The 27679-nt window shown below is 30.0% G+C and overlaps 2 protein-coding genes and 1 long non-coding RNA gene across 3 annotated transcripts; 2 read left to right on the top strand and 1 right to left on the bottom strand.

The window, feature by feature from the left end:
* Positions 1–2964: 2964 nt before the first annotated feature.
* On the top strand, positions 2965–4100 carry LOC140974798 (uncharacterized). Its single transcript, XR_012174871.1, has 3 exons — positions 2965–3458; positions 3541–3805; positions 3878–4100. It is a non-coding gene; the product is annotated as an uncharacterized lncRNA (long non-coding RNA).
* Positions 4101–4125: 25 nt separating this feature from the next.
* Positions 4126–5485, top strand: LOC140974797 (uncharacterized). The gene is made up of 4 exons (XM_073438285.1): positions 4126–4236; positions 4534–4641; positions 4714–4799; positions 4881–5485. Exons 1-4 carry the CDS (start codon positions 4180–4182, stop codon positions 5170–5172), a joined length of 543 nt encoding a protein of 180 aa, XP_073294386.1. The 5' UTR covers positions 4126–4179; the 3' UTR covers positions 5173–5485.
* Positions 5486–8596: 3111 nt separating this feature from the next.
* Positions 8597–10584, bottom strand: LOC140975660 (putative late blight resistance protein homolog R1A-10). The gene is made up of 2 exons (XM_073439500.1): positions 8959–10584; positions 8597–8752 (listed from the first exon to the last, which is right to left on the bottom strand). Exons 1-2 carry the CDS (start codon positions 10545–10547, stop codon positions 8734–8736), a joined length of 1608 nt encoding a protein of 535 aa, XP_073295601.1. The 5' UTR covers positions 10548–10584; the 3' UTR covers positions 8597–8733.
* Between the last annotated feature and the right edge of the window lie 17095 nt (positions 10585–27679).

The following is a 27679-nucleotide window of genomic DNA, read 5'->3' as shown; positions in this document are numbered from 1 at the left end:
ATCGATAAATTTATATGATGATAGACGGACCATTCCGAGGCATGAATGGAGAGCATGTATGAGTAAGAGGAAGGTGAGGCCAGAGGTTCTGGCGCATATGCGCGGGAGTGGTGCGCGCATATGCGCCAGTTGTGCGGGAGCTGTATGTGCGGGACAGGGCGCGCATCGGCGCGAGAGGCTGGATTTCAGGATGTCGATTCCAGAGATTGTGGCGCATGTGCGCCGAGAAAGACGCGCATATGCGCGAGCAGCCGAGAAGACAAAGCGCCGAGACCGAGAGTCTCGCGCATATGCGCCGGTATTCGACGCGCATATGCGCGAGGCATGCTGGACAGAAATTCGACACTTGTCTTTGCCATTCTTGTTGGACGTATATAATTCGTACGTCCAACATTCCTCTTGAGATTCAGCAGAAGAAATCGAGAGAAGCTCCAGAGGAAAGTTGTGAAAAATCACTACGCCTTTTTTTTTAGAAATTTGAAGTTTACGGAAGATCCGTCCGTCCGATTTTCAATCCGACTTCAGTACTGTGTTCCTATCGACGCAGGCTCCAACTGGACGTAAGTTTTGTTACGTTTTGATATGTTTTGAAATTATGCTATTGTCAGAATTGAATAGGATTCCTATATGATGTTCTTGATACGTTAGACATCATAGAATCGAAGTCAGATTGAAAAACAGATTGATTACGAATTTGTTATGATTTTTCAGATTATATTGAGTGGTATTGGACAGATTTGAATTGTGACTGGCTTAGAGATTGTATTGGATATGGGTTATGATTGGTAATTGATATCTGTTGATATGGTATTTACGGGGATATTGAGATTGTGCCGTTATGTCGATGATTTGAATTAAATTCAGATTAATCAGATTCAGTGTTGAATTGAGAATGGAATATTGATATTATGATTCTCGATATACCGTTTCAGATTTACAAAGACAGTCTTGAGTTCAGAACTTATATTGCTTCAGACCGAGACGACAAACGGAAGGTATAAGTCAATGTGGTATTGTGAGATCGACACAAGTAGGATATACTTGTGTTTCCCTAAATCACATACTATTTGTTATTATTTGCATTGATTTGATTTGATATGCTTGTTCTATTGATATATAGAGAGCATGTGTTTAGACGAGTGATCTTGTGACAGAAGTACCTGATAGTGGCGGGATCGCCACGGGCACATTGCACGATGTCACAAGATAGTGTATTGGCGATAGTGCCACAGTCTGTGACGGATAGGTCAAGACACTGGATGTTTGGTTATATCGACGTGGATAGAATCGGAGTTTCTTCTATTACTGTTGGTCGATATAGGAATACCAACGTCTGGAAACCGGGATCCCTAGACTAGGATTGAGTCTAGTCTGAGTCGTGGAGTCACGAGTATGATTGATAGTTTGATATTAATTATGTTTCAGATTTTGATATATATCTGATATCTGTTTCATGCTTTATATTAATTATATGATTGCATGTTTCGTTGATTTATACTGGGATTTGTTCTCACCGGAGTTATCCGGCTGTTGTCGTGTTTGTATGTGTGCATGACAACAGGTGGGACAGGTTCAGGGTCGAGGAGATGAAGAGAGAGATCGTGATTAGAGTGGAGACTACGGACTTGATCTGAGATAGGGTTGAACACTTGATATTTAGTAGTTGAACCTTAGTTTGTAAATGATTGTATATAGTACAAAACTTGTACTTGACTTTTATACTGATATGTATAGTAGAGTGATTCCATTACGTTCCGCATTTGATATTATATTGAAAAAAAAATTTAGACCCTGTTTATTATAATTGATTAATTAGTCCCAATGACTATTAAGAACATGATTAGCGTCCGGGTCCCCACAGTTACCTACTTTTTAAAAATTGTGGTGATAAAGATAATCCACCAAAGTTTCTCCAATTAAAAAAAATCTGAAAAAATAAACATCCATTTAAAATTTTAAAGTGCCTTAATATGAAACATTTTCCTTCATATTAAAGTTTAAAGTGTCATAATATGAAAAGATAAACATCCAAGTCTTTTATCAAATTCTCTCCTTCTCTCATCATTCACTTCTTGTTTCTACGGAAGATTGCTTTTTCTTTTGACATTTGGAGGTAATTTATTTTCCTGTATGTGATTACTTTGTGCACTGCCAAAATTTGTAAACCTTCCTCACATGGTTGTACGGTATTCTTGAATCTTGATCAATTGGGAAATTTTAGATTAATGTAATTTGTTTCATACTTGGTTCGTCACATGTATTTAGAAACACATATAATTTTTTGTGTAAATATTTCATTTCTGAAAAATAAATATCAGTGAAATCAACTGCACTCAATTTTCGAGTGTCCTTCGGTGTGTGCTGTGTGTGCATCTCATCGCAATAAATAATCATATGTGCTCTCAATTTTATTTTATTTTATTCACTCTATTTTTTAGTGTCTTTCTTGTGTGCCCTCACAATAAATAATCACATGTGCTCTCAATTTTATTTTATTTTATTCACTTATTGTATTTTATTTATACATAATTTTTAATACTTTTAAAGTTTAATAAATTTTTCCAAAGAAACTTAAGTATATGTGAGGATTTAATCCCATGAAAGAAGGGAGCAGAGATATGTGTACTGAGTTTAGCTTTTTTGTTTTATTTTTCATACGCCACACATAAGACGTGGCTTATTACTGCCCCTTTTTCATTGGGATTCTAATTCTCCATTCTCTTATCTTTTGGACACTTGCTTATTTTATTTCTCCTTTCATTTATTATATATAAATTTTGATTGATATTTGTATGTTAAATATGTTATTTAGTACAAAAATAGTATTCTCACATTTCATCCAATTGTCTAATTTTATATCGGTTATTTAGTGTCCTTCGTGTGTCCCCTCACAATAAATAATCACATGTGCTCTCAATTTTATTTTATTTTTTAATGTTAAAAAAACTCCAATTCATACCATATTTTTAATTAACATTAATATCAGTGAAATCAATTGCACTGATATTCCAATTAAAGAATTATGCCTACAAGTCTCGAGCATTCTAAGAAATATTCGTTTTTGCATCGGTTGGCTCCCGAAATATTTGTATTATATGATTTTGTATTCTAGTATTTGATTATTGACTATGATAATCAGGGTTTATATTCTTTATTTAGTAAGAAGTTTTTAATATAAAAAAATTTACTGTTTTGTTAATTATATACATTTAATATTATTTTGTGCGATTTTTTTCATTATTTTTCAGGTTTGATATTAAATATGACAAATAAAAGAATGCGAAAGTTGCTTCAGAATATAAGTGGACGATCTCGTAGAGATGATACGGGTAATAGAGGACACAAAGATGAACCCGACTCACAAATCACTTCATCAAATCCACTATTAGACCCACGAAACAATGCAACATAAAACAACACAATGGAGTCAAGACAAAACGAGGAGCATAATCAAGGAGGTTAAAAATATTTTTTGCGTATGACTTGTTGGTTATGTTTATCGCTTGTAAAAAAATAATTATATTTTGCATATTTTTTTAGGTCACAACGAGATCACACATTCATCCCGAAGCCAACGAAAGAAACGTGGGAAAACTATTATGAAGGATGTTCATTCCTTAGCACCCGGTGACCGTTTAGTAGCAACATTTAATGAAAGAGGTCAACCTCTTATGGGGAAATGCAGCCGACGCTTGCCAATTTTGTGGGCACCATTGCTCGTAATGGAAATGTTTTGCCCCTTGATTTTTTAGATTGGAGAAAAATGCCTAAGCGTTGCTTGGATGATGCATGGAAACGTTTAACAGTAAGTTGATAAATATTTTATTTCATACTTAATTCAAAACATTAATTATTATAACTTTTTCGATGTTCACAGGCAAGTTTTGATATCCACGATCAACATAGAGCTAGTGTGATGCAGAAGATGTGAGTTTCATGGAGGCGATGGAAGACCCAAGTTAAAGCTACTTCTTACTATCCAAATATTCCATTAAGGAAACTTGTGTCAATTCGTCCCATTCCCCATGACCTTACACCAAAAGTATGGCAAACTTTGTGTCATTACTGAAAGTCTAATGAGGTTGTTCTTCTATTGACTGATTTTTTTATATAGTTTTTTTATAGATAAATTTGATATAATTATATTTTTCCATAGCACTTCAAGAATAAATCGAGAAAATGGGAGAAAAAAAAAAGGGATACATGCAAAAGTTTGCATCTTTGGAATATAAGTTTGTAAGTATTAGATCATAAAATATTTTCACGAATATTTTCATACTATTGATTTACTGTATTACATGTTTCTTTCTTCTTTTTTTTGGGTACTTTTGGCATGTATAGATTAGATATAAGGGAGCTATTGTTGAACATATATGATTTAGGTAGTCAATTTTGTTAAGACATTTTCCATGCTTAGTATTTGAAAATATAATCAAGATTTTATTGTTGTGATGATATCATTCAATACAGGTGAGTCTTGGGCTATTATAATTTTTGCATATTTAATAAAAGTCTTTTTTTTTCTATGTTTAGTTTCAAGAAAATGACAGAAAACCAACTCGTATAGAAATATTACATTTGAGTCGACAAATTAAAAAGAAAGGAGGAGCTCTTGTTGATGATGAAGCAATACGAGTTGAGGTTATAATTGTTTGAATGCTTTGAAATAGCTTCTCAATATTTTTTATTTTATTGACAAATTTTTATTGTTAGGATTTACTAAATGATGCGGTTCAGCGTCATCTCCAAGACAAGCCCGAGGGAACACAACCAACAGAAGTGCATGAGGATGCATTTCGGTTATAGTCTATTTACAATTTTATTTTGTTTTTTAAATATAATTATATATTGCACGATACTAATTATATGTATATTTTCAGTGAAATATTTGGACTAGAGCATTCTGGTCGGGTTCGATGTCTAGGAGCTGGCCAAGTTTTCCCAGATCAGTATAAGTCTAGATTATTTTTAACACAGAGTAATCTCCCTACTTCTGATGTTAATAATAAGTTACGAGAAATGGAAGATAAAATGAAAAGTATGGAAGAAAAAAAACAAGAAGAAATGGAGAGGATGAGACAAATACATGAACATCAACTCCAAAATTTTACAAGAGTCATTCAAAGTATGATAACTGGAAGTGCTGGAGGATCTCGTGAGCCAGAATTATAACAACACAGGTAGCCACATATTAAATAATAATGAATTGATTCTAAAGTACTTATATAAATGCATAGTATTAAATTAAATTTTTTTCTAGATGGCAGCTATCATGACAGATATTATGCAGCAACAGACAAAAACTCCACAAAATGCACATGAAATTCGAAGATCTCCATCAATGTTAGAGTCAGACAGTGATTAGAAGAAATTTGAAAAACATTTTTATTTTATCCATTGAATTTGAAATATTTTGGGTTATTTTATATTAGAAATTTGAGTATTGATATTTTGTGTGGATAATAGTGCTTTATTAATTAATGGTAACATTCATTTTGTGGATTGAAATATTAAATATGAAGTTTTTTTTATTGTTTATTTGATGAATATTTATTTATCTATTTTATTGGTTGATGAATTGTCAGCGAAATAATGTATATTTGTTTTAAATAAAATACAGTAAAATAGTAAATTATTACTAAATTGGATTTAGGACCAATTCCAAATAATTTTTATTGCCAACTGTTTCCAAAGTGGTTTGACATTGGTCCTATATTTCTTGCTCCTATATTGATGACATATAGGATTTATTTGCAACCGCTTGTAAAGTTGTGATATGCACGACATGTATGATCGGTGTCAAACAGCTCTTCAGTTGCTACCACCAATAGCGGTTGCAAAGCACTCTTATATTGATGGCGTGTAGGATCGGTGAATGACCGTTCTTACACCTCACTCTTTTTAGAACGCTTTGAAGCGGCTCCTAAATGCACAGCTACGGGAGCGGTCCAAAATCGTTGCAATATTCACAATATGTACAATTGGTTTCAAACCGCTCTTTAATTGACAACATCAATAGCGGTTGTAAATCGCACTTATAGCCATGGCATGTAGGAGCGGTGTAAGACCATTCTTACACTTCACGCTTTTTAGAACACTTTGAAACGGTTCCTAAATACACAACAACAAAAACGGTTCGAAACTGTTGTAAATATGCGTGATGGGTACGAGCATTATCAAACTGTTGTAAATATGCGTGCTCGCCGCCTCCATCCATCTCAACCGTCTGCCCACCGTCGTATAGCTTGGACCGCCTAAAACAGCCGCCTCATACGTAGGCGGCGTGGTCGAGGAACGCCTACTGCCTAGGCGGCCACCTCGATCGTCATTTAGAACACCGGAAAAAAAAAATAAAATAGAATCATTTGTAGCAACTAATACTTTATTTTTTAATTAATATTCACCAAAGATAAAAGTTCTTTTAAAAAATGTAGTCCAAGATATAGAGCTCAAAATGGATTAGTTTATTTTTTATCGAGAGTCATTCCTCTCATATCCGAATCATCTTATAAATATATATTCGTGAGATCTTACAAGAATTTCTCATGCTAACTATATTAATTGTTGAACTATTTTGATAAATAACATATGTAGTACAAAATATGGATTATTGGTCAGTTGATGTCCTCACAAAAGTCCTAGCCAGAGTCTACCGTGATGAAACCTTTAAAGGCATCATCGTGGTATTTTTTTTTCATTCATTGTTTAATAAGAACAAGGTTAATTTGGGTCTAAAAATATGTAAATAATACAATATATATAATAGAATCATTTGTGGCCACTTATATTTTATTTATTTTTAATTATATTACTCAAAAAAAGAGAAATTGTTAGATCCTTAATTATAACAAATAATGACTTATTGTAGTAGATCAAGTTGTCTTTGCATGTATGACAGGTACTCGACCGTTCTTTTGAAGATTCAGAATAAGCTATTCAATTGGTCTCAAGATGCAAAGTTATCCAACTGTTTTAGCTTTAGCAGCATATTAGATCTACTCAACCGCTTGTGCTTACAAGTCTGTGGCATGAGAACACTCAACTGTTCACTCTCTCGAAACATATTTAAAAACCATTCAGTAAGATATCTTCATATTCAAGTCACACATCTTACAAAGATCATACCTAATTTTTACACATTCGAAGCAATTCTTCAAGCTTGCATTCTCCGAAAGATTTTTCAAAACATAAGCTTTGTAACGCAATTATTTTTACTTGTCGATTTTTCACTATATTCATGTGTCTTACTTGCAATGTGAGTTACTCATTTATTAAGTGTAGATAATCAAATCTATCAAATGCAAGGATTAGTCTATGCTACACACGAATATCGTTAAATCATGTGGGTCTCTGAAATTTTTATGAAAATTGATATATATGTTGATGATGCAAAGATTAACATTTGATCACATTATATTGAGAGAAATACTTCAGGTAATATAGAATAATCTCAAATGCAGTAATATGTGAAGAATTCATCCTCTATTTAGGCAGATAATTTTTATGCTAATTAATACCCCAAGAGGTTTGCTTTCACATTGATACCCATTTTTCTCATTTTCTTTGTACACAAATAAAGGTCACAATTGATACCTTCACGGACACTACTTAAGTTATATTTAAGGATGCAAATTTATCAAGACAAGTGTGGTCTACTATTTTTTTCATGGATCCCACAAGTATCGATAAATCTCCACTCTTAAATGCATCATTGGGGTAATGCCCGAAAAAGTATCATAAAATTTCCATAGATATACTACATTTATTTTGATAATTTATAATATCAAATAACGAGAATTATGTTATTATAAACTTTATAATAACATATTTGTGATTTTATTTATACAATATCTTCATTCTAAATAAAATAGGAAAGCAAGCAAGAAAAATTTTGCGATTTAAACTGAAACGAAACAACTTATGATTTGATTTATATGTACAGCGGATTTGGTTTCAGCTTATAAAAATACGCAAACCGGAATGGATGCTTAATTTGTATTCAAGCAAAAGTGAAACCAACAAAGCCATCGATTAAACTTCTGATTTCAAACACTTCAATAAAAATTCTTGTGAGCTCTCTCAACGACATTAACTTGAAAAGCATAATTCCCATTTTCACGTTGCTGGTCCTGGATTTGCTTTGCTGAATTCAGTAATGATTCACGACAGAACCGTAACTCAATAAGCTGAAGTGAATCTATTTCTCCTACACCATGCGGAATCTCATCGATCAACCTAACATTCTCGAGAATCAAGCTTTCAAGGATTGGGAGGTGGTCTTTTTCCACTTCCCACTTCACCAAATAATCTAACGAAGAATAAAAGTGCTTTAGTCGAAGAAATTGGCCTTCCATTGTCGTCCACTCGGAATTTCTTTCGATACCATTTTCTACTATCTTGAGCACTTGAAGATCTGGGAGAGATCCAATTATGGTCATATTTTCCCAAGGAAAAGGAATTCCTTGTAGAGTCAACTTCTTGAGACTGATTGGAAAAGCGTAGTTCCATATCAAAGAGGGACTACAAGAGTCATACATAGAGATATAATTGTGTAGACCGATAGAGACTTCTAATTCTTCAAGGTTTTGTAGACGAAAAAGATCGTCGAGGTTAAAATCATATTGATTATAATCGTACCATTCATAAACAACCGTCAATTTCTTCAGATTAACGAGTATTTTGATGACATCTTCAGTAAATATGAAATTGATCACTGTGCCAAGTGTTTGCAGATCACTTTTGTTGATGATTCCTATGTTAGAGGGATCCGATAAATAAAAGGGATGGCTCATTATCAGATGCCTTAACTTCGGCATCCTCAAAATTTCATAAGGTAGTTGCAATATTTTGAGGTAAAACACATCAGCAATTATAGTCTCGAGATTGGGAAGTTTGGATAATGAGGCAAGAAACTGGTCGAGGTGTGAGATAGTGCAGTCTAAGAAAAAAGAAATGTACCTTAAATTGACGAATGCTGAGATTACTCTTGATAAATCTAACCAAATCACACTGGGTGAATTCAACACACTGAGGTGCCTAAATTTCGGAGAGAGCGTTGGAAAATTCCATTTCGCCAGAATTTTTTCTTTCTGGTAGAAAATTGAACGCACGCTTGAGTCTTGTGTTTCAGATTCCTCTAAAATATGTGACGAATGTGCACGGAGACGACGCTTTGGGTTCTCTATGGCATCATTCCAGACATTTCTTGTGGACGAGACATGATGAAAAAATCCATCTTCTTCAGCTTTTGTTATACAAATCTTCCTCAAGAGATCATGAATTCCGACGGCTACGGCTTCCCCATCTGGCCCTTTCTTGCTCACTATGATCAGATTTCTATTCACAAGATCCTTCAAACATCCCTTCCCCACATCTTCCAAGCATTTAGACTGACTACTTTGTTTAAGAAATCCCTCTGCAACCCACAACATGATTAGATCGGAAACATTAATTTCAAAATCTTCCGGAAAAGCTGCGATGTAAAGGAAACATGGCTTAAATCGCAGAGGTAACCAATCATAACTCAAACATAGTATCTTTGAGCATTGCACCGAGATTGTGGATTCCATTGAGCTTATATTTTCCAAAAGACTTTTCCACAATTCTTCTTCCATCTTGTTTCCCGAAGAAAGAAGCAGTCCTGCAACGACCACAATCGTGAGCGGAAGTCCCCTGCAGTTTCTTGCAACCTTCTTCCCGAGTTCCACCAGGTGGAGAGGACAAGATTCTTTCCCGAAAACCTTTTCCTCAAGTAGTTTCCAACTTTGATCTTCGTTCAAAAGCTTCATTTGGTGGATCGGAATACCGGATGATCCTGCATAAACTGCAACGTCTGATAGCCTCGTAGTTAACAAGATTCGACTTCCATTGTCATTATCTGGAAATGACATCTTCAAATCATCCCAAGCCTTGGTACTCCATATGTCATCAATCACAATGAGATATCGTCTACCGCTGAGATTTTTGTGCACTAGTGTTGCCAATTGGGCTTCGCTCTCACCAGATCGTTCGTTACGATCAGTGGTGTATTTCTTGAAGGATTGAAGAAGCTCCAAAAGAATATCTCTTCTTTGGTACTCTCCAGACACAGTAGTCCAACCCAAGATGTCAAAATACTGAGCGCGGAGTGAATCCTCGTAAGTTCTTCTTGCTAGAGTCGTCTTCCCGATTCCTCCCATCCCAACAATTGGGATAATTTGGAGTTTAGACGAATCTTCATACACACATTCTTTGATAGCATTCAGGTCATCATCAAATTCCACAACCTTGTTCGCAGCGACTTCGACTGTGGATGAGTGATCGACGGGAGAAGAAAAAGTTCTGGATCGGAGATCTTCTGCTGTATTTCTGTTCTTCATCTTCGTTGTCTCGTCCCAGATAAAATCAATCCTTTCAAAAGCCATGTCCAAGTCTCTATCCAAGCTCACCTCGTGATCACGATGAGCCTCGGAAGAACTCCAAGCATCGTGGGGATCGATATGTTGTTCAAGATCCAAAATCTGGTGGAGTGATCTAACAACTGAGAGAAGCGCAGCATAAGCCGCCATGGCCGGGAAGACAAAGCTGGACCGAAACGAGAGAGACACGTTGTATTATATCTATAGTAGTATTTGTTCATCTAATAAATCATGTCGGAAACAGCTATTTATATTTTAGATTTCATTTATTTGCAAAAAGAAAACAAAATAATTCTTTGGCACATGATTATATTTTAATGTGTTATCATATTTTTTTGTCAGAACAATAAGAAACCCATAATTTCAATTATTTGATCATATTATTTGGCATTTTGTTGAAATTAAAAAATAATAATGAAGATCAATTGTTTAACAATTGTGGATTTTTTTATTATTGTATGCATATCGTGAAAATATAATCAAATCAGATTGTAATGTGTAATAATTTCAAATTTAATATGACTTATATCTAATTTTTTATCATTATGATATCACTTTTGTATAATTATAAATTAAATTATTTTAAAAAAATTATATAAGCATATAATGCATGTAAAGAGACTATAATACTTATAACGAGTGTGTGTAGATTTTGAGTGTGTTCAGATTTACTCAAATATGAATAAAAGATCTTCATTTCCCACTATTAGTCCACGAGCTCGATTGTACATGGCCGGCCCCAGTCAAATAATGGAAACAAAATTAATAATTGTGCCAGCTGTTACCCATTTATATATATAATACGTCTATTGTGAGACGGTCTCACAAATCTTTATCTGTGAGACGGATCAACCCTACCGATATTCACGATAAAGAGTAATACTATTAACATAAAAGTAATACTTTTTCATGGATGACCCAACTAAGACATCCGTCTCACAAAATACAACCCGTGAGACCATCTCACACAAATTTTTATCTTATATATAAAAATTAAATAAAGGATTGGTCAATTTAATATATACAAAACATCTCTCCTTTAATATCATTAAATGATGCATAAAATTTTATATGATAGTATGAGACCTATTTTTTTAATATGTATTTATCTATTATCTATTATCTATTATCTATTATTATTATTATATGAGTTTGAATTGTGAGCTTATCTTTTTATATTTTTATTTGTTTTATAATTTGTCATATTCATTTGGTTATTTATCTATGTTAGTTTAATATATTAATTAATTGTGTACTTAACTTTCATTTGTGAGTTTTCTTCTTTACCCTTTCATTTATTTTATATTTTGTCATATTCATGGGGTTCTTTAAGTCATTTTTCATGTTAGTTTAATATGATAATTAATAGTGTACTTAACTCAATCAAATTAATTATTATTTTGATTTTACTTATAAATTTTTGTTTTATAATTTGTCATGTTCATTTGGTTATTTATGTAATTTTCTATGTTAGTTTAATATGTTAATTAATTGTGTACTTAACTTTCATTTGTGAGTTTTCTTTTTTACCCTTTCATTTGTTTTATATTTTGTCAGATTCTTGGTGTTCTTTAAGTCATTTTTCATGTTAGTTTAATATGATAATTAATAGTGTACTTAACTCAATCAAATTAATTATTATTTTGATTTTACTTATAAATTTATCATAATGTTATACATTTAAAAAAATTTCTAATATTACTACCATCTATTTTATTTAATTTTATTTTATTATTATAAATATGTGACTTTTATTTGTAAACTTACTATTTTAGCGTTTTGTTTATTATCATTTTTCATATTAGTTTAATATGATAATTCATAGTGTACTTAACTCAATCAAATTAATTATTATTTTTATTTTACTTTGTAAACTTACTATTTTACTTTTTTTGTTTTATAATTTGTATAATATTCATGATGTTCTTTAAGTTATTTTCTACGTTAGTTTTATAGGATTATTAATAGAGCACTTAACTCAATCTATCTATCTATTACTATTATAAATATATGAGTTTGAATTGTGAGCTTACCTTTTTACCCTTTTATTTGTTTTATAATTTGTCATGTTCATTTGGTTCTTTATGTAATTTTCTATGTTAGTTTAATATATTAATTAATAGTGTACTTAACTTTCATTTGTGAGTTTTCTTCTTTACCCTTTCATTTGTTTTATATTTTGTCATATTCATGGGGTTCTTTAAGTCATTTTTCATGTTAGTTTAATATGATAATTAATAGTATACTTAACTCAATCAAATTAATTATTATTTTGATTTTACTTATAAATTTATCATAATGTTATACATTTAAAAATGTATTACTCTATTACTATCATCTTCACATGGACGAAATGGATCCTTTTCTATATTTAATGATCTAACAACCATTGGAGTACTTAAAGGATTTGATTTATCCATATTAAAACGTTTAAGGATCTTTTCTGTATAATTTTTCTGGTGAACAAATATTCCACATTCTTTTTGTTCAATTTGTAAACCCAGACAATACTTGGTTTTTCCAAGATCCTTCATTTCAAATTCTTCCTTCAAGTATGACACAACTTCATGAATTTCATTATTCGTTCCAATGATGTTTAAATCATCAACATATACTGCAATAATTACGCATCCGGATGTTGTTTTCTTACTGAAAACACAAGGGCATATTGAATTATTTACATATCCCTTTTTCATCAAATGATCACTTATCCGATTATACCACATTCTGCCAGATTGCTTTAACCCATACAATGATCTTTGTAATTTCACAGAATAGCATTCTTTGGGTTTTGAACTTTGTGCTTCAGGCATCTTAAATCCTTCAGGGATTTTCATATATATATTACTATCAAGTGATCCATATAAGTAAGCTGTAACAACATCCATAAGACGCATTTCTAAATTTTCAGATACTGCCAAGCTAATCAAATACCGAAACGTAATTGCATCCATCACGGGAGAATACGTTACCCTTTTATTTGTTTTATAGTTTGTCACGTTCATTTGGTTCTTTATGTAATTTTCTATGTTAGTTTAATATGTTAATTAATTGTGTACTTAACTTTCATTTGTGAGTTTTCTTCTTTACCTTTTCATTTGTTTTATATTTTGTCATATTCATGGGGTTCTTTAAGTCATTTTTCATGTTAGTTTAATATGATAAGTTGTTGAGGATCGGATTGAGTTTAGAAGGGGGGTTGAATAAACTCAACGGCAAACTTAATCGATTTTTCAGAATGATGTGCTAGAGTCCTGTTAGAGATACTAGCAGATTTTTGTTCAAGTTTAAAGACCAGCAGATCACAAGATAATGTGCGGAAACGATCTGTTGGTTGGTGGGTGAAAAATAGTGAAGCAGAAAAGCAGTAGATGGCACAAGGTTTGTTTCTGGAAGTTCGAAGATGAATCTTCTACGTCTCCCCTTCTTCTGTTTCCAGAAGGTATCACTAATAGACTTTGGTGAATACAGTACAACAATTGTACACACCCACTTCAACAGGACTTACACTTCGCCTACTGAAACTCTTAGTTTTACAACTCGACTACTTGAAGGATTTTAAGTTCTGGAAAGAACTCTTTTCGAGTTACAAATTCTTCTATTGATGAAGTGAATAGTTGAGCTTTTGAGATAACTGAGAGTTCTAGCGATGCTCGAATGATATTTTTTGATTGAGGTTCGTTCAAATGCTTGTTTTTTGAAAAGTGCTCCGTCTTCATATATAGGCTTAAACCAACGTTAAAATCTGAATAGCTCTTTTGACTTTTCAGTTATTCAGCTTTATTGCTGAAAATGGACCTTGCACAATACATTAAAGCAATCAGTCTCAGTTTATACCAAAAATGGTAAGCCGTCTTAAATGTTCCCGTACAACATTTAATGGCCTTAAATGAAGCAATAAATGCAATTATCACGTTAATAGATTAACGGTAATATTTAAAGACTTGAGATACGCAACAATCTGCTAGTGTCAATTTCGGGTTTGTATTTCTTCTAGTTCTGGTTTTAGCTAAGAAGTCATTTGTTCATTAGATTAAGCAGTACTTGATAAGTGCTGCTACTGGTTTTAGCGCGGTACAAGTGCTTCTGGTTTTCTATTTATTTACATTTACTGGTTTTGTACTAGCATCTCCAGAACAAAATTAAGTCTAACATAATTAATAGTGTACTTAACTCAATCAAATTAATTATTCACTACAAGAAATTCTGCATACAACAACGCACATACGACAACGGTTTTTCACAAAAACCGTTGTCGTATGTTTTTTAACAACGGTTTTATCTAAAACCGTTGTCTTTTGGGGGTCAAAGACAACGGATTTTGAGATCAAAGACAACGGTTCTATAGACCCGTTGTCTTTGAGCGTTTTTTTTGGGTAACGACAACGGCTCTATGAACTGTTGTCGATTAGCGTGTTTTTTTGGACAATGGACAACGGTTTTAAGAAACCGTTGTCGATTAGCGTGGTATTTTTGACAAACAACAACGGCTTTAGAAAACGTTGCAATATTTAGCGACGGTTATTTCAACAACCGTCGCTAATTTTAGCGACGGTTTGATAAGACCGTCGCTAAATCTAAATTCGTGACGGTTGTAAAAGAACCGTCGCTAATTTTTGCGTGGTTTTTTTGACAAACTACAACGGTTTTGGAAAACGTTGCAATATTTAGTGACGGTTATTGAAAAAATCGTCGCTACTTTTAGCGACGGATTTAAAAAACCGTTGCTAATTTTAGCGACGGTTTTAAACGTTTAAAATTCGCGACAGTTTTAAAATAACCGTCGCTAATTTTAGCGTGGTTTTTTGACAAACAACAACGGCTTTGGAAAACGTTGCAATATGTAGCGACGGTTATTTCAAAAATTGTCGCTAATTTGGCGACGGGTTTGTCAAAACCGTCGCTAATGTAGCGACGGGTTTGTAAAAACTGTCGCTACGTTTAAATTAGCGACGGTTGTAAAATAACCGTCGCTAATTTTAGCGACAGTTTGAATCCAAACCGTTGCCAAATAAAAAATATGCGACGGTTTATCATTTACCGTCGCCAATAGCGACGGTTTAACCAAAACCCGTCTCAAACTGTTTATAAATATCTCCTTTTCCGTTCCATTTTCCTCCACAACACTTAAAATTTTTCTCTTTTACACCATTTTATCACTTCACACAACACTTAAAATTTTTCTCACCACTTCATAACACTTAAAATTTTTCTCTCTTACACCATTTCATCACTTCACACAACATTTAAAATTTTTTTATCTTACACAATTTTATCACTTTCACACAACACGTAAAATTTTTCTTACCACTTTATAACACTTAAAATTTTTCTCTTTTACACGATTGTACTACTTCACAACACTTAAATTTTTTTTCTTTTACACGATTTTAGTTTGGATTATTAGTTTCTTTTAGATTTATTAAATTATTAAAGGTATTTTTTTTAATTTTTCGAAACAAATTAGCGACGGAACTCTTGAAAGATGACCGTCGCTAACATTAGCAACGGTCGCGATTTCTACCGTCGCTAATTTAAAAGTAGCGACGGTTTATATAACCGTCGCCGTTTTAATTAGCGACGGTTTATCTAACCGTCGCTAATTTCCGTCGCTATTTTTATTTGCGACGGTTTTAATTTGATCTACCACAACGAATAAAAACCGTTGTCGTTGAACGGACTTTCAACAACACCCTCAGTTACAACAGTTTTTAAATGGCTACGACAACGGATAAAATCCGTTGTCGTTTGCCGTTTTTGTAGTAGTGATTATTTCGATTTTACTTATAAATTTATCATAATGTTATACATTTAAAAATGTATTACTCTATCACTATTATAAATATATGAGTTTGAATTGTGAGCTTACCTTTTTACCCTTTTTTTGTTTTATAATTTGTCATGTTCATTTGGTTCTTTATGTAATTTTCTATGTTAGTTTAATATGTTAATTAATAGTGTACTTAACTTTCATTTGTGAGTTTTCTTCTTTACCCTTTCATTTGTTTTATATTTTGTCATATTCATGGGGTTCTTTAAGTCATTTTTCATGTTAGTTTAATATGATAATTAATAGTGTACTGAACTCAATCAAATTAATTATTATTTCGATTTTACTTATAAATTTATCATAATGTTATACATTTAAAAAAATTGCTAATATTACTAACATCTATTTTATTTTATTATTATAAATATGTGACTTTTATTTGTAAACTTACTATTTTAGCGTTTTGTTTATTGTCATTTTTCATATTAGTTTAATATGATAATTCACAGTGTACTTAACTCAATCAAATTAATTATTATTTTGATTTTACTTTGTAAACTTACTATTTTACTTTTTTTTGTTTTATAATTTGTATAATATTCATGATGTTCTTTAAGTTATTTTCTACGTTAGTTTAATAGAATTATTAATAGAGCACTTAACTCAATCAAGCTATTTATTATTTTAATTTTACTTTTATTTTTAAATTTAAATTTTAATTTATTTTTAAATTTAAATTTAATTACTTTAATTTATACAATGACATCAAATTAATAGAAAATCACTCTCATAATGTTATACATTAAAAAATTATTAATATTACGAACATTAAAGTAATAATAGGAAGACGAATAGAGATGAGTGACATTGAAAAAAATTAAATAATTAAAAAATATTAAGATCATATAAAACATCTTCTTTCCATTTACAATAGAGATATTTTAAGACTACTTATGTATCAACAAATATATGTGATTGAGAGAAAATATTTGTATGTAGGTGATTTCAATATAAACATTTAAGTTATTTAGTCAATTTTCGATATATGATGTTAAATAAATATTATCTATTAAATATATGATTTTCATTTGTAACCTTACCATTTTTTGTTTTACAATTTGTCATGTTCATGATATTATTTAAGCCATTTTTTATGTTATTTTAATAAGATCATTAATAATGTACTTAACTCAATCAAACTAATTATTGTTTTAATTTAATTTTAAATGTAATTTTAATTACTAAATTTATACATTTCCGTCAAATTCATGAAAAATATCTATCACATTGATGATAGGTAATAATGGGCAGATGAAGTGAGATGAGTCGGATTGAATAAAAATAAATTATTAATAAATATTAAGGTTATATAAAAATTCTTTCTCCCATTTAGAATAAAGATATTTTCAAACTTTTTATGAGTCAATAGATATATATGATTGAGAAAAATGTTTGTATGTAAGTTATTCCAAACACTGGTTTTAAGCTATTTAGTCAATTTTTTGTATATGCTGCTAAATAAATATTACTAAATAATATGCTTCATTTGATCATTTTGTGTTCTTGCAATGAGATGAGTTTTTTAACATATCATTACATGTTTTGGTGTTATATGTCGTTTGTATTGATCATGTTGTATTTGGATTCCTTATGTGCTTGATTATATTATTTTTGTAGTATTATTTATTGTGAAATTAATAGGTGGGCTAAAAAAATTAGTGGATCTATGAGTTTTCTGATGGACGACAAACATGGATAAATTGTTAAAAGAGATAATATCAAGTAAATTTTTGGCATACGATTTTGTTCTAATTAAATGATTATGCATGATTCTAAATTTTAATTGTATCACAAGTTAACGTATATTTTGTCGTTGCCAGATATATTTTGTCAACGGTCTAATATTTTTCTTTGATTTAAGGAAAATTGTACGACTTCGTATTATAATTTAATTTCTTAAAGTTTTATTAAAGGATTTTTCATGATGGTTTTGAGGCACCATTTTTTCCTTTGTGGGTTTTTTTAAAAAATAAAATATTTATGAAACCATGACGTTAATAAGGCGCCTTCTCTTTATTTGAAATAAAATATTGAAAAATTTATAAAATTTTTGAATAATATGAGTTAGTATTTAATTTGAGAGAGATTTATGATTTTTTTTGCTCGTATATACTTCAATTTCTTTGTTATTGTACTAAATAAATTTTTTTTGAACTTTGAGTTATCATTTTTTTATGGAGGTTGTTTGTGTTTTGAATTTTTTAATTTCATTTTGTTTAGTATTGTTGGCGGCAATTGATTTTCCTGATATTCTATTATTTGTCTTGTTGTTTGTATGACAATCTGTATGAGAGTACACCAATCGAAGCCACATATTTTGGGTCTTATGTTCTACGAAGAGGGTAATATATGATTTCTGAGAATTATATAATTTATTGGTTCTTCATACATGTAGTTAAGAAATGAATCAAATTTTGAACAAAAAATTTATGACAAATATAGTGGATGAAAAAAACATGTTAAAAAAAATAATGTTGCGTATTACTATGTCCCTATTTCTATATGATATAATTCAAACACATTTTTTTAGATATTTGAAATTAGGTCTAACTATGTGACATGAAACATATACATATATATTTGAAGGCGTATTTAAATCAAGATATTAAGATCAAGAATGATTCATATTTAAATTTCAACACGGTACAATGAAGAAGAAATTGGAAAATTGTATGTGTAAATCTTTAAGGGTTATATAGTGATTATGTTGCTACTTCATGGTTTGTAACATATTGATGCCATATAAAATATCAATATTTCTCAAAGAATAAACAAAAAGAAAAAATTCTTCATTAAGAAAAAGAAATACATGAAAAAAAAAATTGTGTATAAATCTCATTCTATTTTTAATGGTATGAAAACAATTATAAAGCTTTGTGAACACAATAGATCAATTTTGTGCATTTTTAGTAAATTGGGACATTGAGCTGGTTGCACTTTATTTCTTCCAATATTATCTTGATAGATTTCGAGGTGGCCAAGAGGTTGTTTTTGTCTGTTTTCTTAATTAAAGTGGCTAACAAACTAATTCATGAGATATATGATAGTAACATAGAGAACTACTCGCCAAATAAATTCACTTAGCCAAATAGTAAAATTCAAATTGAATTATACAATATTTCATCAAATTAATTTTGTCTATTATAAGATGCTCATGAAATCTAAACATTTTTATTATTAGATGGATGTTGAATAAGACAAATACTTTGATATATATTTGAATGAGATCTCATATACATATCTTAATTACGTTATCCGTGTCCTTCTCAAAATTTTTAAAATACAATAATTAATTTTGTATGTCATTCCACAATATATAAAATATTATAAAACAAAATGTAAAATCGATAGAATAAAATTTGTTTTGTTTATGAGATTGAAACTATATCATCCCCATGATATGATGCACGCAATCATTGTTCCAAATCTTCTAAAAAATGACGAACGAAATAACTTTCCTGAATTGCGTCAAATTAAACAATGACACAGTTCTAAGATATAGTCATTTGAAAATATTTTCAAGTTTTTTTCTCACACCTATTGAGTAATAATTGTTAAAAATTTATTAAACTTATAGCTATATGTTGATAATATTGATACTAAATATATAAAAATGATATTACAAATATCACGATGTTTGAAGAAATTACAGCACCATTCATTGGTTATGTTGTTGAAGAATATATAGGTTATACTAGGGGTGTTCATCGATTGGTTCGATTTGGTTTTCGATTTTTTATTTCGGTTTTTTCGGTTTTCAGTTTTATAAATATATAATTCGATATCCGAACCATTTTTTTTCGGTTCGGTTCGGTTTTCTACCAAAACGGTTCGGTTAATTTGGTTTTGGTATAATTATTTAAATTAATAATATAAATATATTGTAAAATATAATATGTTAACTTTCTACATGTTTTCTTAGTAAAATATTTAAATATAAGGTCTAAATTAATTAAACAAACAACAATCAACTAAAAATTGTTCAAAATGGTTTTTCATTATTCACTAAATATCATATCAAAATATATAATATAAATAAAAATATAAAAAATTATTAATTTAATGAAATTTCGGTTTTTTCGGTTTTTACGTATATAATCCGAAATCGAACCAAATAAACTTCGGTTTTAACATTTATATCTGAATTACAAAATTCGGCTTTCGGTTCGGTTCGGTGTTCGGTTTTTTCGGTTTTATCCGAAGTTTGAACACCCTTAGGTTATACATACTTTTAGTCACAAGTAAAAACCAATCACGACTAAAAACAACATTTATTCTTATGAGTTATAGTTGGTGATTGTCAAAAACTGAAAAATCATTCAACGATAAAATAAATATTTGGAAAATAAGATTATTGGATAAAAACAATGTAGAAAACTGAAAAAACGTCCTGATAGGGAAGTAAAGTACGAGCATGTCAGATCCCAGATGAGGATTTTAAATAATATAGTAGATGTTAAAGACGATCATATACTTGCTGAGTATATTAAAATGATTATATGTATATTATAACAAACTACGACAAAGAGTTGTTGAGTTATCAAAATCAACCAAGAAGTATATTGAAAAGTGTGTCATGTAGATAAGATAACTTCTCCGATTCATATACCGTCTATGGTCATGATTTTTGATTTTGTGGTTTGGTTTATTTTAATTAATAAATGTTATTAGTCATATTTTAATTCATTTAAATATTATCAAAATTTCGTATTTATATTTCCAGTAATTTAATTGCTCATGTGCAACGCACGTGCACTTTTCTAGTAAATATAAATTTATGAGATTGTCTTACATGAATTTATTTTTATTTTTTTTTAAAAAAAGAAATTTTATGCACTTTTAATTTTGCATAGTTGTTCTCTACATGAATCCCAGCCGGTGGTCTACACTCATGAAGCTATTAAAGGCATTATCGTGGTAATCTTCTCTTTTATTTATATGATATATGTTAAACTAAGTTTCTCGATCTGTTTTTTGTTCACAATATGCTCAAGTTGGTCAGACAAGTAAATCTTGCAAATTTTGGATATCCAAGGATACTTTATTATTCTAGTATTCCCTAAGTTTGTTATATTACTTACCAATATCAAATATTTGTCATCAAAAGTCCATTTTGATATATGTTTTTCACTCATTTGTGATGTTCATTCAGAAACAGCAATCGCAGTACCGACCTTCATAATCTTGATTGGCATGTAAGTGATTATGTATCACATATCATCATCTTTCGCGGCCAAATGAGACTACATTATGATTTTCCAGTCGTCAAACACTTTTTTGGAGAACATGAGAATTTTTCTGAATGAAACCATAAAACAATGATTTCTTTGATCGAAAACGACATTTCTGATATCAATTGTTTGGATTAGCTACAATGCTTATAGAGTTAAATAAAAATCTCAAAAAAAATTTCTCATCTCATCTTTTCTTTCTCTCCTTTTCGATGAGACGTGATGAAGAAACCCCTCTTCTTCGACTTTAGTCATACAAATCTCCCCCCGCATATCATGGATTCCAACAGTTTTGAGTTTTCCATCCTGCCATTTCTTGCCCACTAAGATCAAACTTCTATTCACGAGATCCTCTAAATAACATTCTCCCACGTCTTCCAAGCATTTAGACTGATCACATGGCTCAAAATATCCCTCGGCAACCCACAACATGATTAACTTAGAAACGTCAATTTAAAATCTTCTAGATAAGCAGCAAAGTAAAGGAAACATGGCTTTAGTCCAAGAGGCAACAGATCATAACTCAAACATAGTATCTTTGAGCAGTGCAACACAATTGTGGGTTCTGTCGAACTTATATTTTCCAAAATATTTTCCCACGATTCTTCTTTTGGCATGCTACCGGTAGAAAGGAGCATCCTTCCAACTACCACAATGGTGAGTGGAAGTCTCCCACAACTTCTGGCAATCTTCTTCCCTATTTCCACCAATTGGGAAGGACAAGATTCTTGTGCAAAAACCTTGTACTGAAGTAGTTTCCAAATTTGGATCATCATTCAGAAACTTCAATTGGTGAAAATTACCGGAACAATACCTGCAATATGATGTTTCATCCTATAAACTCCTCCTTTAATAAGTCTCTTACACAACTTGCATGTGATCCAATCTATTTTTTCTTTATTATACAACACCTTATATTCCCAAACAATATCATTATACTACAAAAAAAAGTGTTTCTAGAAGCGGTTTTTGAGGATCACTTTTAAAAATGCTCGTGCAAACTAAACAACAAAATCGGTTTTACTTAAACATTATCTATTTCCTTACTTTTAGGAGTGGTCGCATAACCGCTTTAGTTGCGCAATTTTTAGTACCGATTTGTATCAACCGCTGCTATAAATTGCTCCTATTGATTTAGTTATTAGGACCATTCTGGAAACTACTCTAATTGAATATTTTTAACAGAGGTTTCACAAAACCGGTGTTGTGGACCGCTATTATGGCTTTGTTTTTTTAGGATTGATTTGAAAATTATACATAGTAAATATATTTAGTATTGGTCGTATAAACCGTTTCTATACATTGTTTTTATTGATATAACTATAAGAGCATTCCGGAAATTGCTCATATTGAAGACATGTAGCAGCGATTTTCACAGAACCTGTGTCGTGGACCGCTTTTATTGCTCTATTTTTTTAGGATTGGTTTAGAAATTGTATCTATTGAATGCTTTCAGTATTGGTCGTATAAACCGCTTCTATAAATAGTTCTTATTGATATTACTATTAGGAGCATTCCGGAAACTGCTCATACTGAAGAATTGTAACCACGGTTTTCACAGAACCGGTGTCGTTGCCCGCTTTTATTGTTTTATTTTTTATGATGGGTTTAGAAATTGTACCTATTAAATACTTTTAGTATTGGTCATATAAAACGCTTTTATAAATTGTTCTTATTGATATAACTATTAGGAGAATTCTGGAAACTACTCATATTGAAGACATGTAACAACGGTTTTCACAAACACGTCGTCGTGGAGCGCTTTTATTGCTCTAGTTTTTTAGGATTGTTTTTAAAATATATCTATTGAATACTTTTTATCTTTTGTTTTATATACCGCTAGTTCAAACTCCTCTTACTGATATAAATTTCTACGTGTTGTGTTATTCGTCACACACCAAGAGATACATACAATATGGGTGATGAAGATGATATTGATATCAATTTTTCTAGTATACAATCACTGTTAATTGATATAAATGGGGAAGAATTTCAGGTAATGTGCAAGTGTATTGAAATATTTTCCGTTAACATAAAGCAGCGACCACTTGTCAACTTGATCCCAAAATATGAGTTTGTTTGTAATGCAACAATATAAGTTTTAGAGTTCCGTGATTGTTTTATTTCTTTAAACTTAGTTTTATCCATTATTTTTATTTATCTACTTTTTAAAAATTTAAAATTACTAAATATTTTTTTATCTTAATTTAAAATTTTGAATATTTATTTCATATNATATTTAAGACCTTTTTATACAATAGTATGATATAATTATTATTTAATCAATAAAATAATATCGAAAAATAAAATAGGTATTTAATTGAATTTAATAAAAATATTCGACTTAAAAAATAATTTTATTAAATGGTAAAATCTTCTTTACAACTTGATAATGTACCAATTAAAATGTTTTCGATAGTTTACGTATCAATTTGACAATTAATCATTATTTCAGTGTACAAAAATGAATTGTACTCTTTTTAAAATTGAAATGGTAAATGGTAGGAGATAAAATTAAATATGAAGAAAAATTTAGTTATATAATTGGATGGTTAGAAGGTACTTTCAAAGTGGTGTAAGTGTAAAATGCATAAAATTTAGTAAAAGTGAATGGAAATAGGCCGTCTATATTTTTATTCAATGCTAGATTTACCTTTATTTGATTCAATAAAGAAGTTTATTATTGTAAATTTATCGTATCCTTATTTTTATAAAAATAATAATTAACTTTTCTTATGTTCGTAAAAAAAATTTATAATCTAATAAACACCATTTTACCACCTAATATTTCATATTCCACATTTTTTTTCGATTTTTTTTCTCTCGTACTATTTAAATTTTAAAAATAAATAGCTTTCATTAAATTTTATTTTCTTAAAAAAAACTACTCAATTCTTTATTTTCTATATTAACCACACATATATACCGCGTGTGTCACGAACTGATTAGGGCAATTAAATGTTGGCACACTGGGGATTTTTATTATATAATTCTAAAAATGTCATTCAACTACTCAACTTTATCATATTTTTTCTCTACACTTTCAATTTCAAAATTTACAAACTTTCATTTTAAAATTTCTAAAAAAAAAAGTACTAAAGTCTTCGATTCATTTTAAAAGCATGGTTTTAAAAATTATTATCAATTACATTTTTATTTGTTTAATCTTATTAAATCTATACGATATAATAATACATGAACCTCTCAGAATAATAATCACCTTGGTCATTTTATTGGATGGACAAAAATGTCCTTTTATGTTTCAATAAATTTATTATTTAATGCTTACTATCATCTTTCAACTTTATTTTTTCAATTTTAAAAAATAAAAAATGTAATTTATTTTTAGATGTAACATAAATTATTTATTCACACCAAAATCTGCATGCCGAATTACAAGTATATATAATGCTTAAAAAGAAAAATGAAAGTCCAATGATTAAAACTGAAATCCACAAAATAACAAAATATTAATCATATATAAATAGAATAACTGAAATAATTTTTTTAAATTATAGTTAAATCTGTAAAATAACAAAATATAAATTATATATAAATAGAATCATTGAAATATTTTTTTAATTATAATTAAATATGTACAAAGAATTCCTAACTAATGTTATATAAATCTAAATCATATATTAATATTCTAGCCACATGCTTCACGTAAGATGTAATTTTGATTTTACGGAATCTTGATATATTTTTTGGAATCTAAAAATTTAAAATATGAAAATGATATAATAAATCTATATAAAAAAAACATTCCTCAATATATAATCTAAAATTTTTGTAAGTTGATTAGATAATGATGTTGGTTTCTTTAAATTTTTTTTATTTAACAATATCTTCAATTTCACAAATGACAAAATTTTGGCGGTAGATCATATAACATTTACCATCAAAATTTTCATTAAACCAATTGAATTACAAAAATCTATGCACAAAAGTTCTCTACTTTTTAAAAATTGTGGTGATAAAGATAATCCACCAAAGTTTCTCCAATTAAAAAAAATCTGAAAAGATAAATATCCATTTAAAATTTTAAAGTGCCTTAATATGAAACATTTCCCTTCATATTAAAGTTTAAAGTGTCATAATATGAAAAGATAAACATCCAAGTCTTTTATCAAATTCTCTCTTTCTCTCATCATTCACTTCTTCTTTCTACGGAAGATTGCCTTTTCTTTTGGCATTTAGAGATAATTTATTTTACTGTATGTGATTACTTCTTGCACTACCAAAATTTGTAGAACCTTCCTTACATGGTTGTACGATATTCTTGAATCTTGATCAATTGGGAAATTTTAGATTAATGTAATTTGTTTCATACTTGGTTCGTCACATGTAATTAGGAACACATATAAATTTTTGTGTAAATATTTCATTCCTGAAAAATAAATATCAGTGAAATCAACTGCACTCAATTTTCGAGTGTCCTTCGGTACGTGTGCGGCATGTGCATCTCCTCGCAATAAATAATCACATGTGCTTTCAATTTTATTTTATTTTATTCACTCAATTTTTTAGTGTCCTTCGTGTGTGCCCTCACAATAAATAATCACATGTGCTCTCAATTTTATTTTATTTTTTAATGTTAAAAAAACTCCAATTCATACCATATTTTTAATTAACATTAATATCAGTGAAATCAATTGCACTGATATTCCAATTAAAGCATTATGCCTATAAGTCTCGAGCATTCTAAGAAATATCCGTTTTTGCATCGGTTGGCTCCTGAAATATTTGTATTATATGATTTTGTATTCTAGTATTTGATTATTGACTATGATAATCAGGGTTTATATTCTTTATCTGGTAAGAAGTTTTTAATATAAAAAAATTTATTGTTTTGTTAATTATATATATTTAATATTTATTTTGTGCGATTTTTTTCATTATTTTTCAATTTGATATTAAATATGACAAATAAAAAATGTTTATTTGTCTAGATGGCAGCTATCATGACAGATATTATGTAGCGACAGACAAAAACTCCACAAAATGCACATGAAATTCGAAGATCTCCATCAATGTCAGAGTTGGACAGTGATTAGAAGAAATTTGAAAAACATTTTTATTTTAGCCATTGAATTTGAAATATTTTGAGTTATTTTATATTAGAAATTGGAGTATTATTGATATTTTGTGTGGATAATAGTGCTTTATTAATTAATGGTAACATTCATTTTGTGGATTGAAATATTAAATATGAAGTTTTTATTGTTTATTTGATGAATATTTATTTATCTATTTTATTGGTTGATGAATTGTTTGCGAAATAATGTATATTTGTTTTAAATAAAATACAATAAAAGAGTAAATTATTGCTAAATTGGATTTAGGAGCAATTCCAAATAATTTTTATTGCCAACTGTTTCCAAAACGGTTTGACACTGGTCCTATATTTCTTGCTCCTATATTGATGACATATAGGAGTGATTTGCAACCGTTCTTAAAGTTGTGATATGCACGACGTGTATGATCGGTGTCAAACCGCTCTTCAGTTGCTACCATCAATAGCGGTTGCAAAGTTATTGTGGCCACTTATATTTTATTTATTTTTAATTATATTAATCAAAAAGAGAGAAATTGTTAGATCCTTAATTATAACAAATAATGACTTATTGTAGTAGATCAAGTTGTCTTTGCATGTATTACAGGTACTCGACCGTTCTTCTGAAGATTCAGAATAAGTTATTCAACTGGTCTCAAGATGCAAAGTTATCCAACTGTTTTAGCCTTAGCAGCATATTAGATCTACTCAACCGCTTGTGGTTACAAGTCTGTGGCATGAGACCACTCAACTGTTCACTCTATCGAAACATATTTAAAAACCGTTTAGTAAGATATCTTCATATTCAAGCCACACATCTTACAAAGATCATACCTAATTTTTACACATTCGAAGCAATTCTTCAAACTTGCATTCTCCGAAAGATTTTTAAAAACATGAGCTTTGTAACGCAATTATTTTTACTCAAAAAAAAAATTCAATTATTTTTACTCGTGGATTTTCACTATATTCATGTGCCTTACTTGCAATGTGAGTTACTCGTTTATTAAGTGTAGATAATCAAGTCTACCAAATTCAAGGATTAGTCTATGCTACACACGAATATCGTTAAATCATGTGGATCTCTCAAATTTTTATGAAAATTGATATATACGTTGATGATCCAAAGATTAACATTTGATCACATCATATTGAGTGAAATACT

This window comes from Primulina huaijiensis, chromosome 4 (genome assembly GCF_012295235.1).
Source record: "Primulina huaijiensis isolate GDHJ02 chromosome 4, ASM1229523v2, whole genome shotgun sequence".
Classification (NCBI taxonomy): Eukaryota; Viridiplantae; Streptophyta; class Magnoliopsida; order Lamiales; family Gesneriaceae; genus Primulina; species Primulina huaijiensis.
The sequence above is the reverse complement of the archived record's forward strand: the minus strand, read 5'-3'. Positions and strand labels throughout refer to the sequence as shown.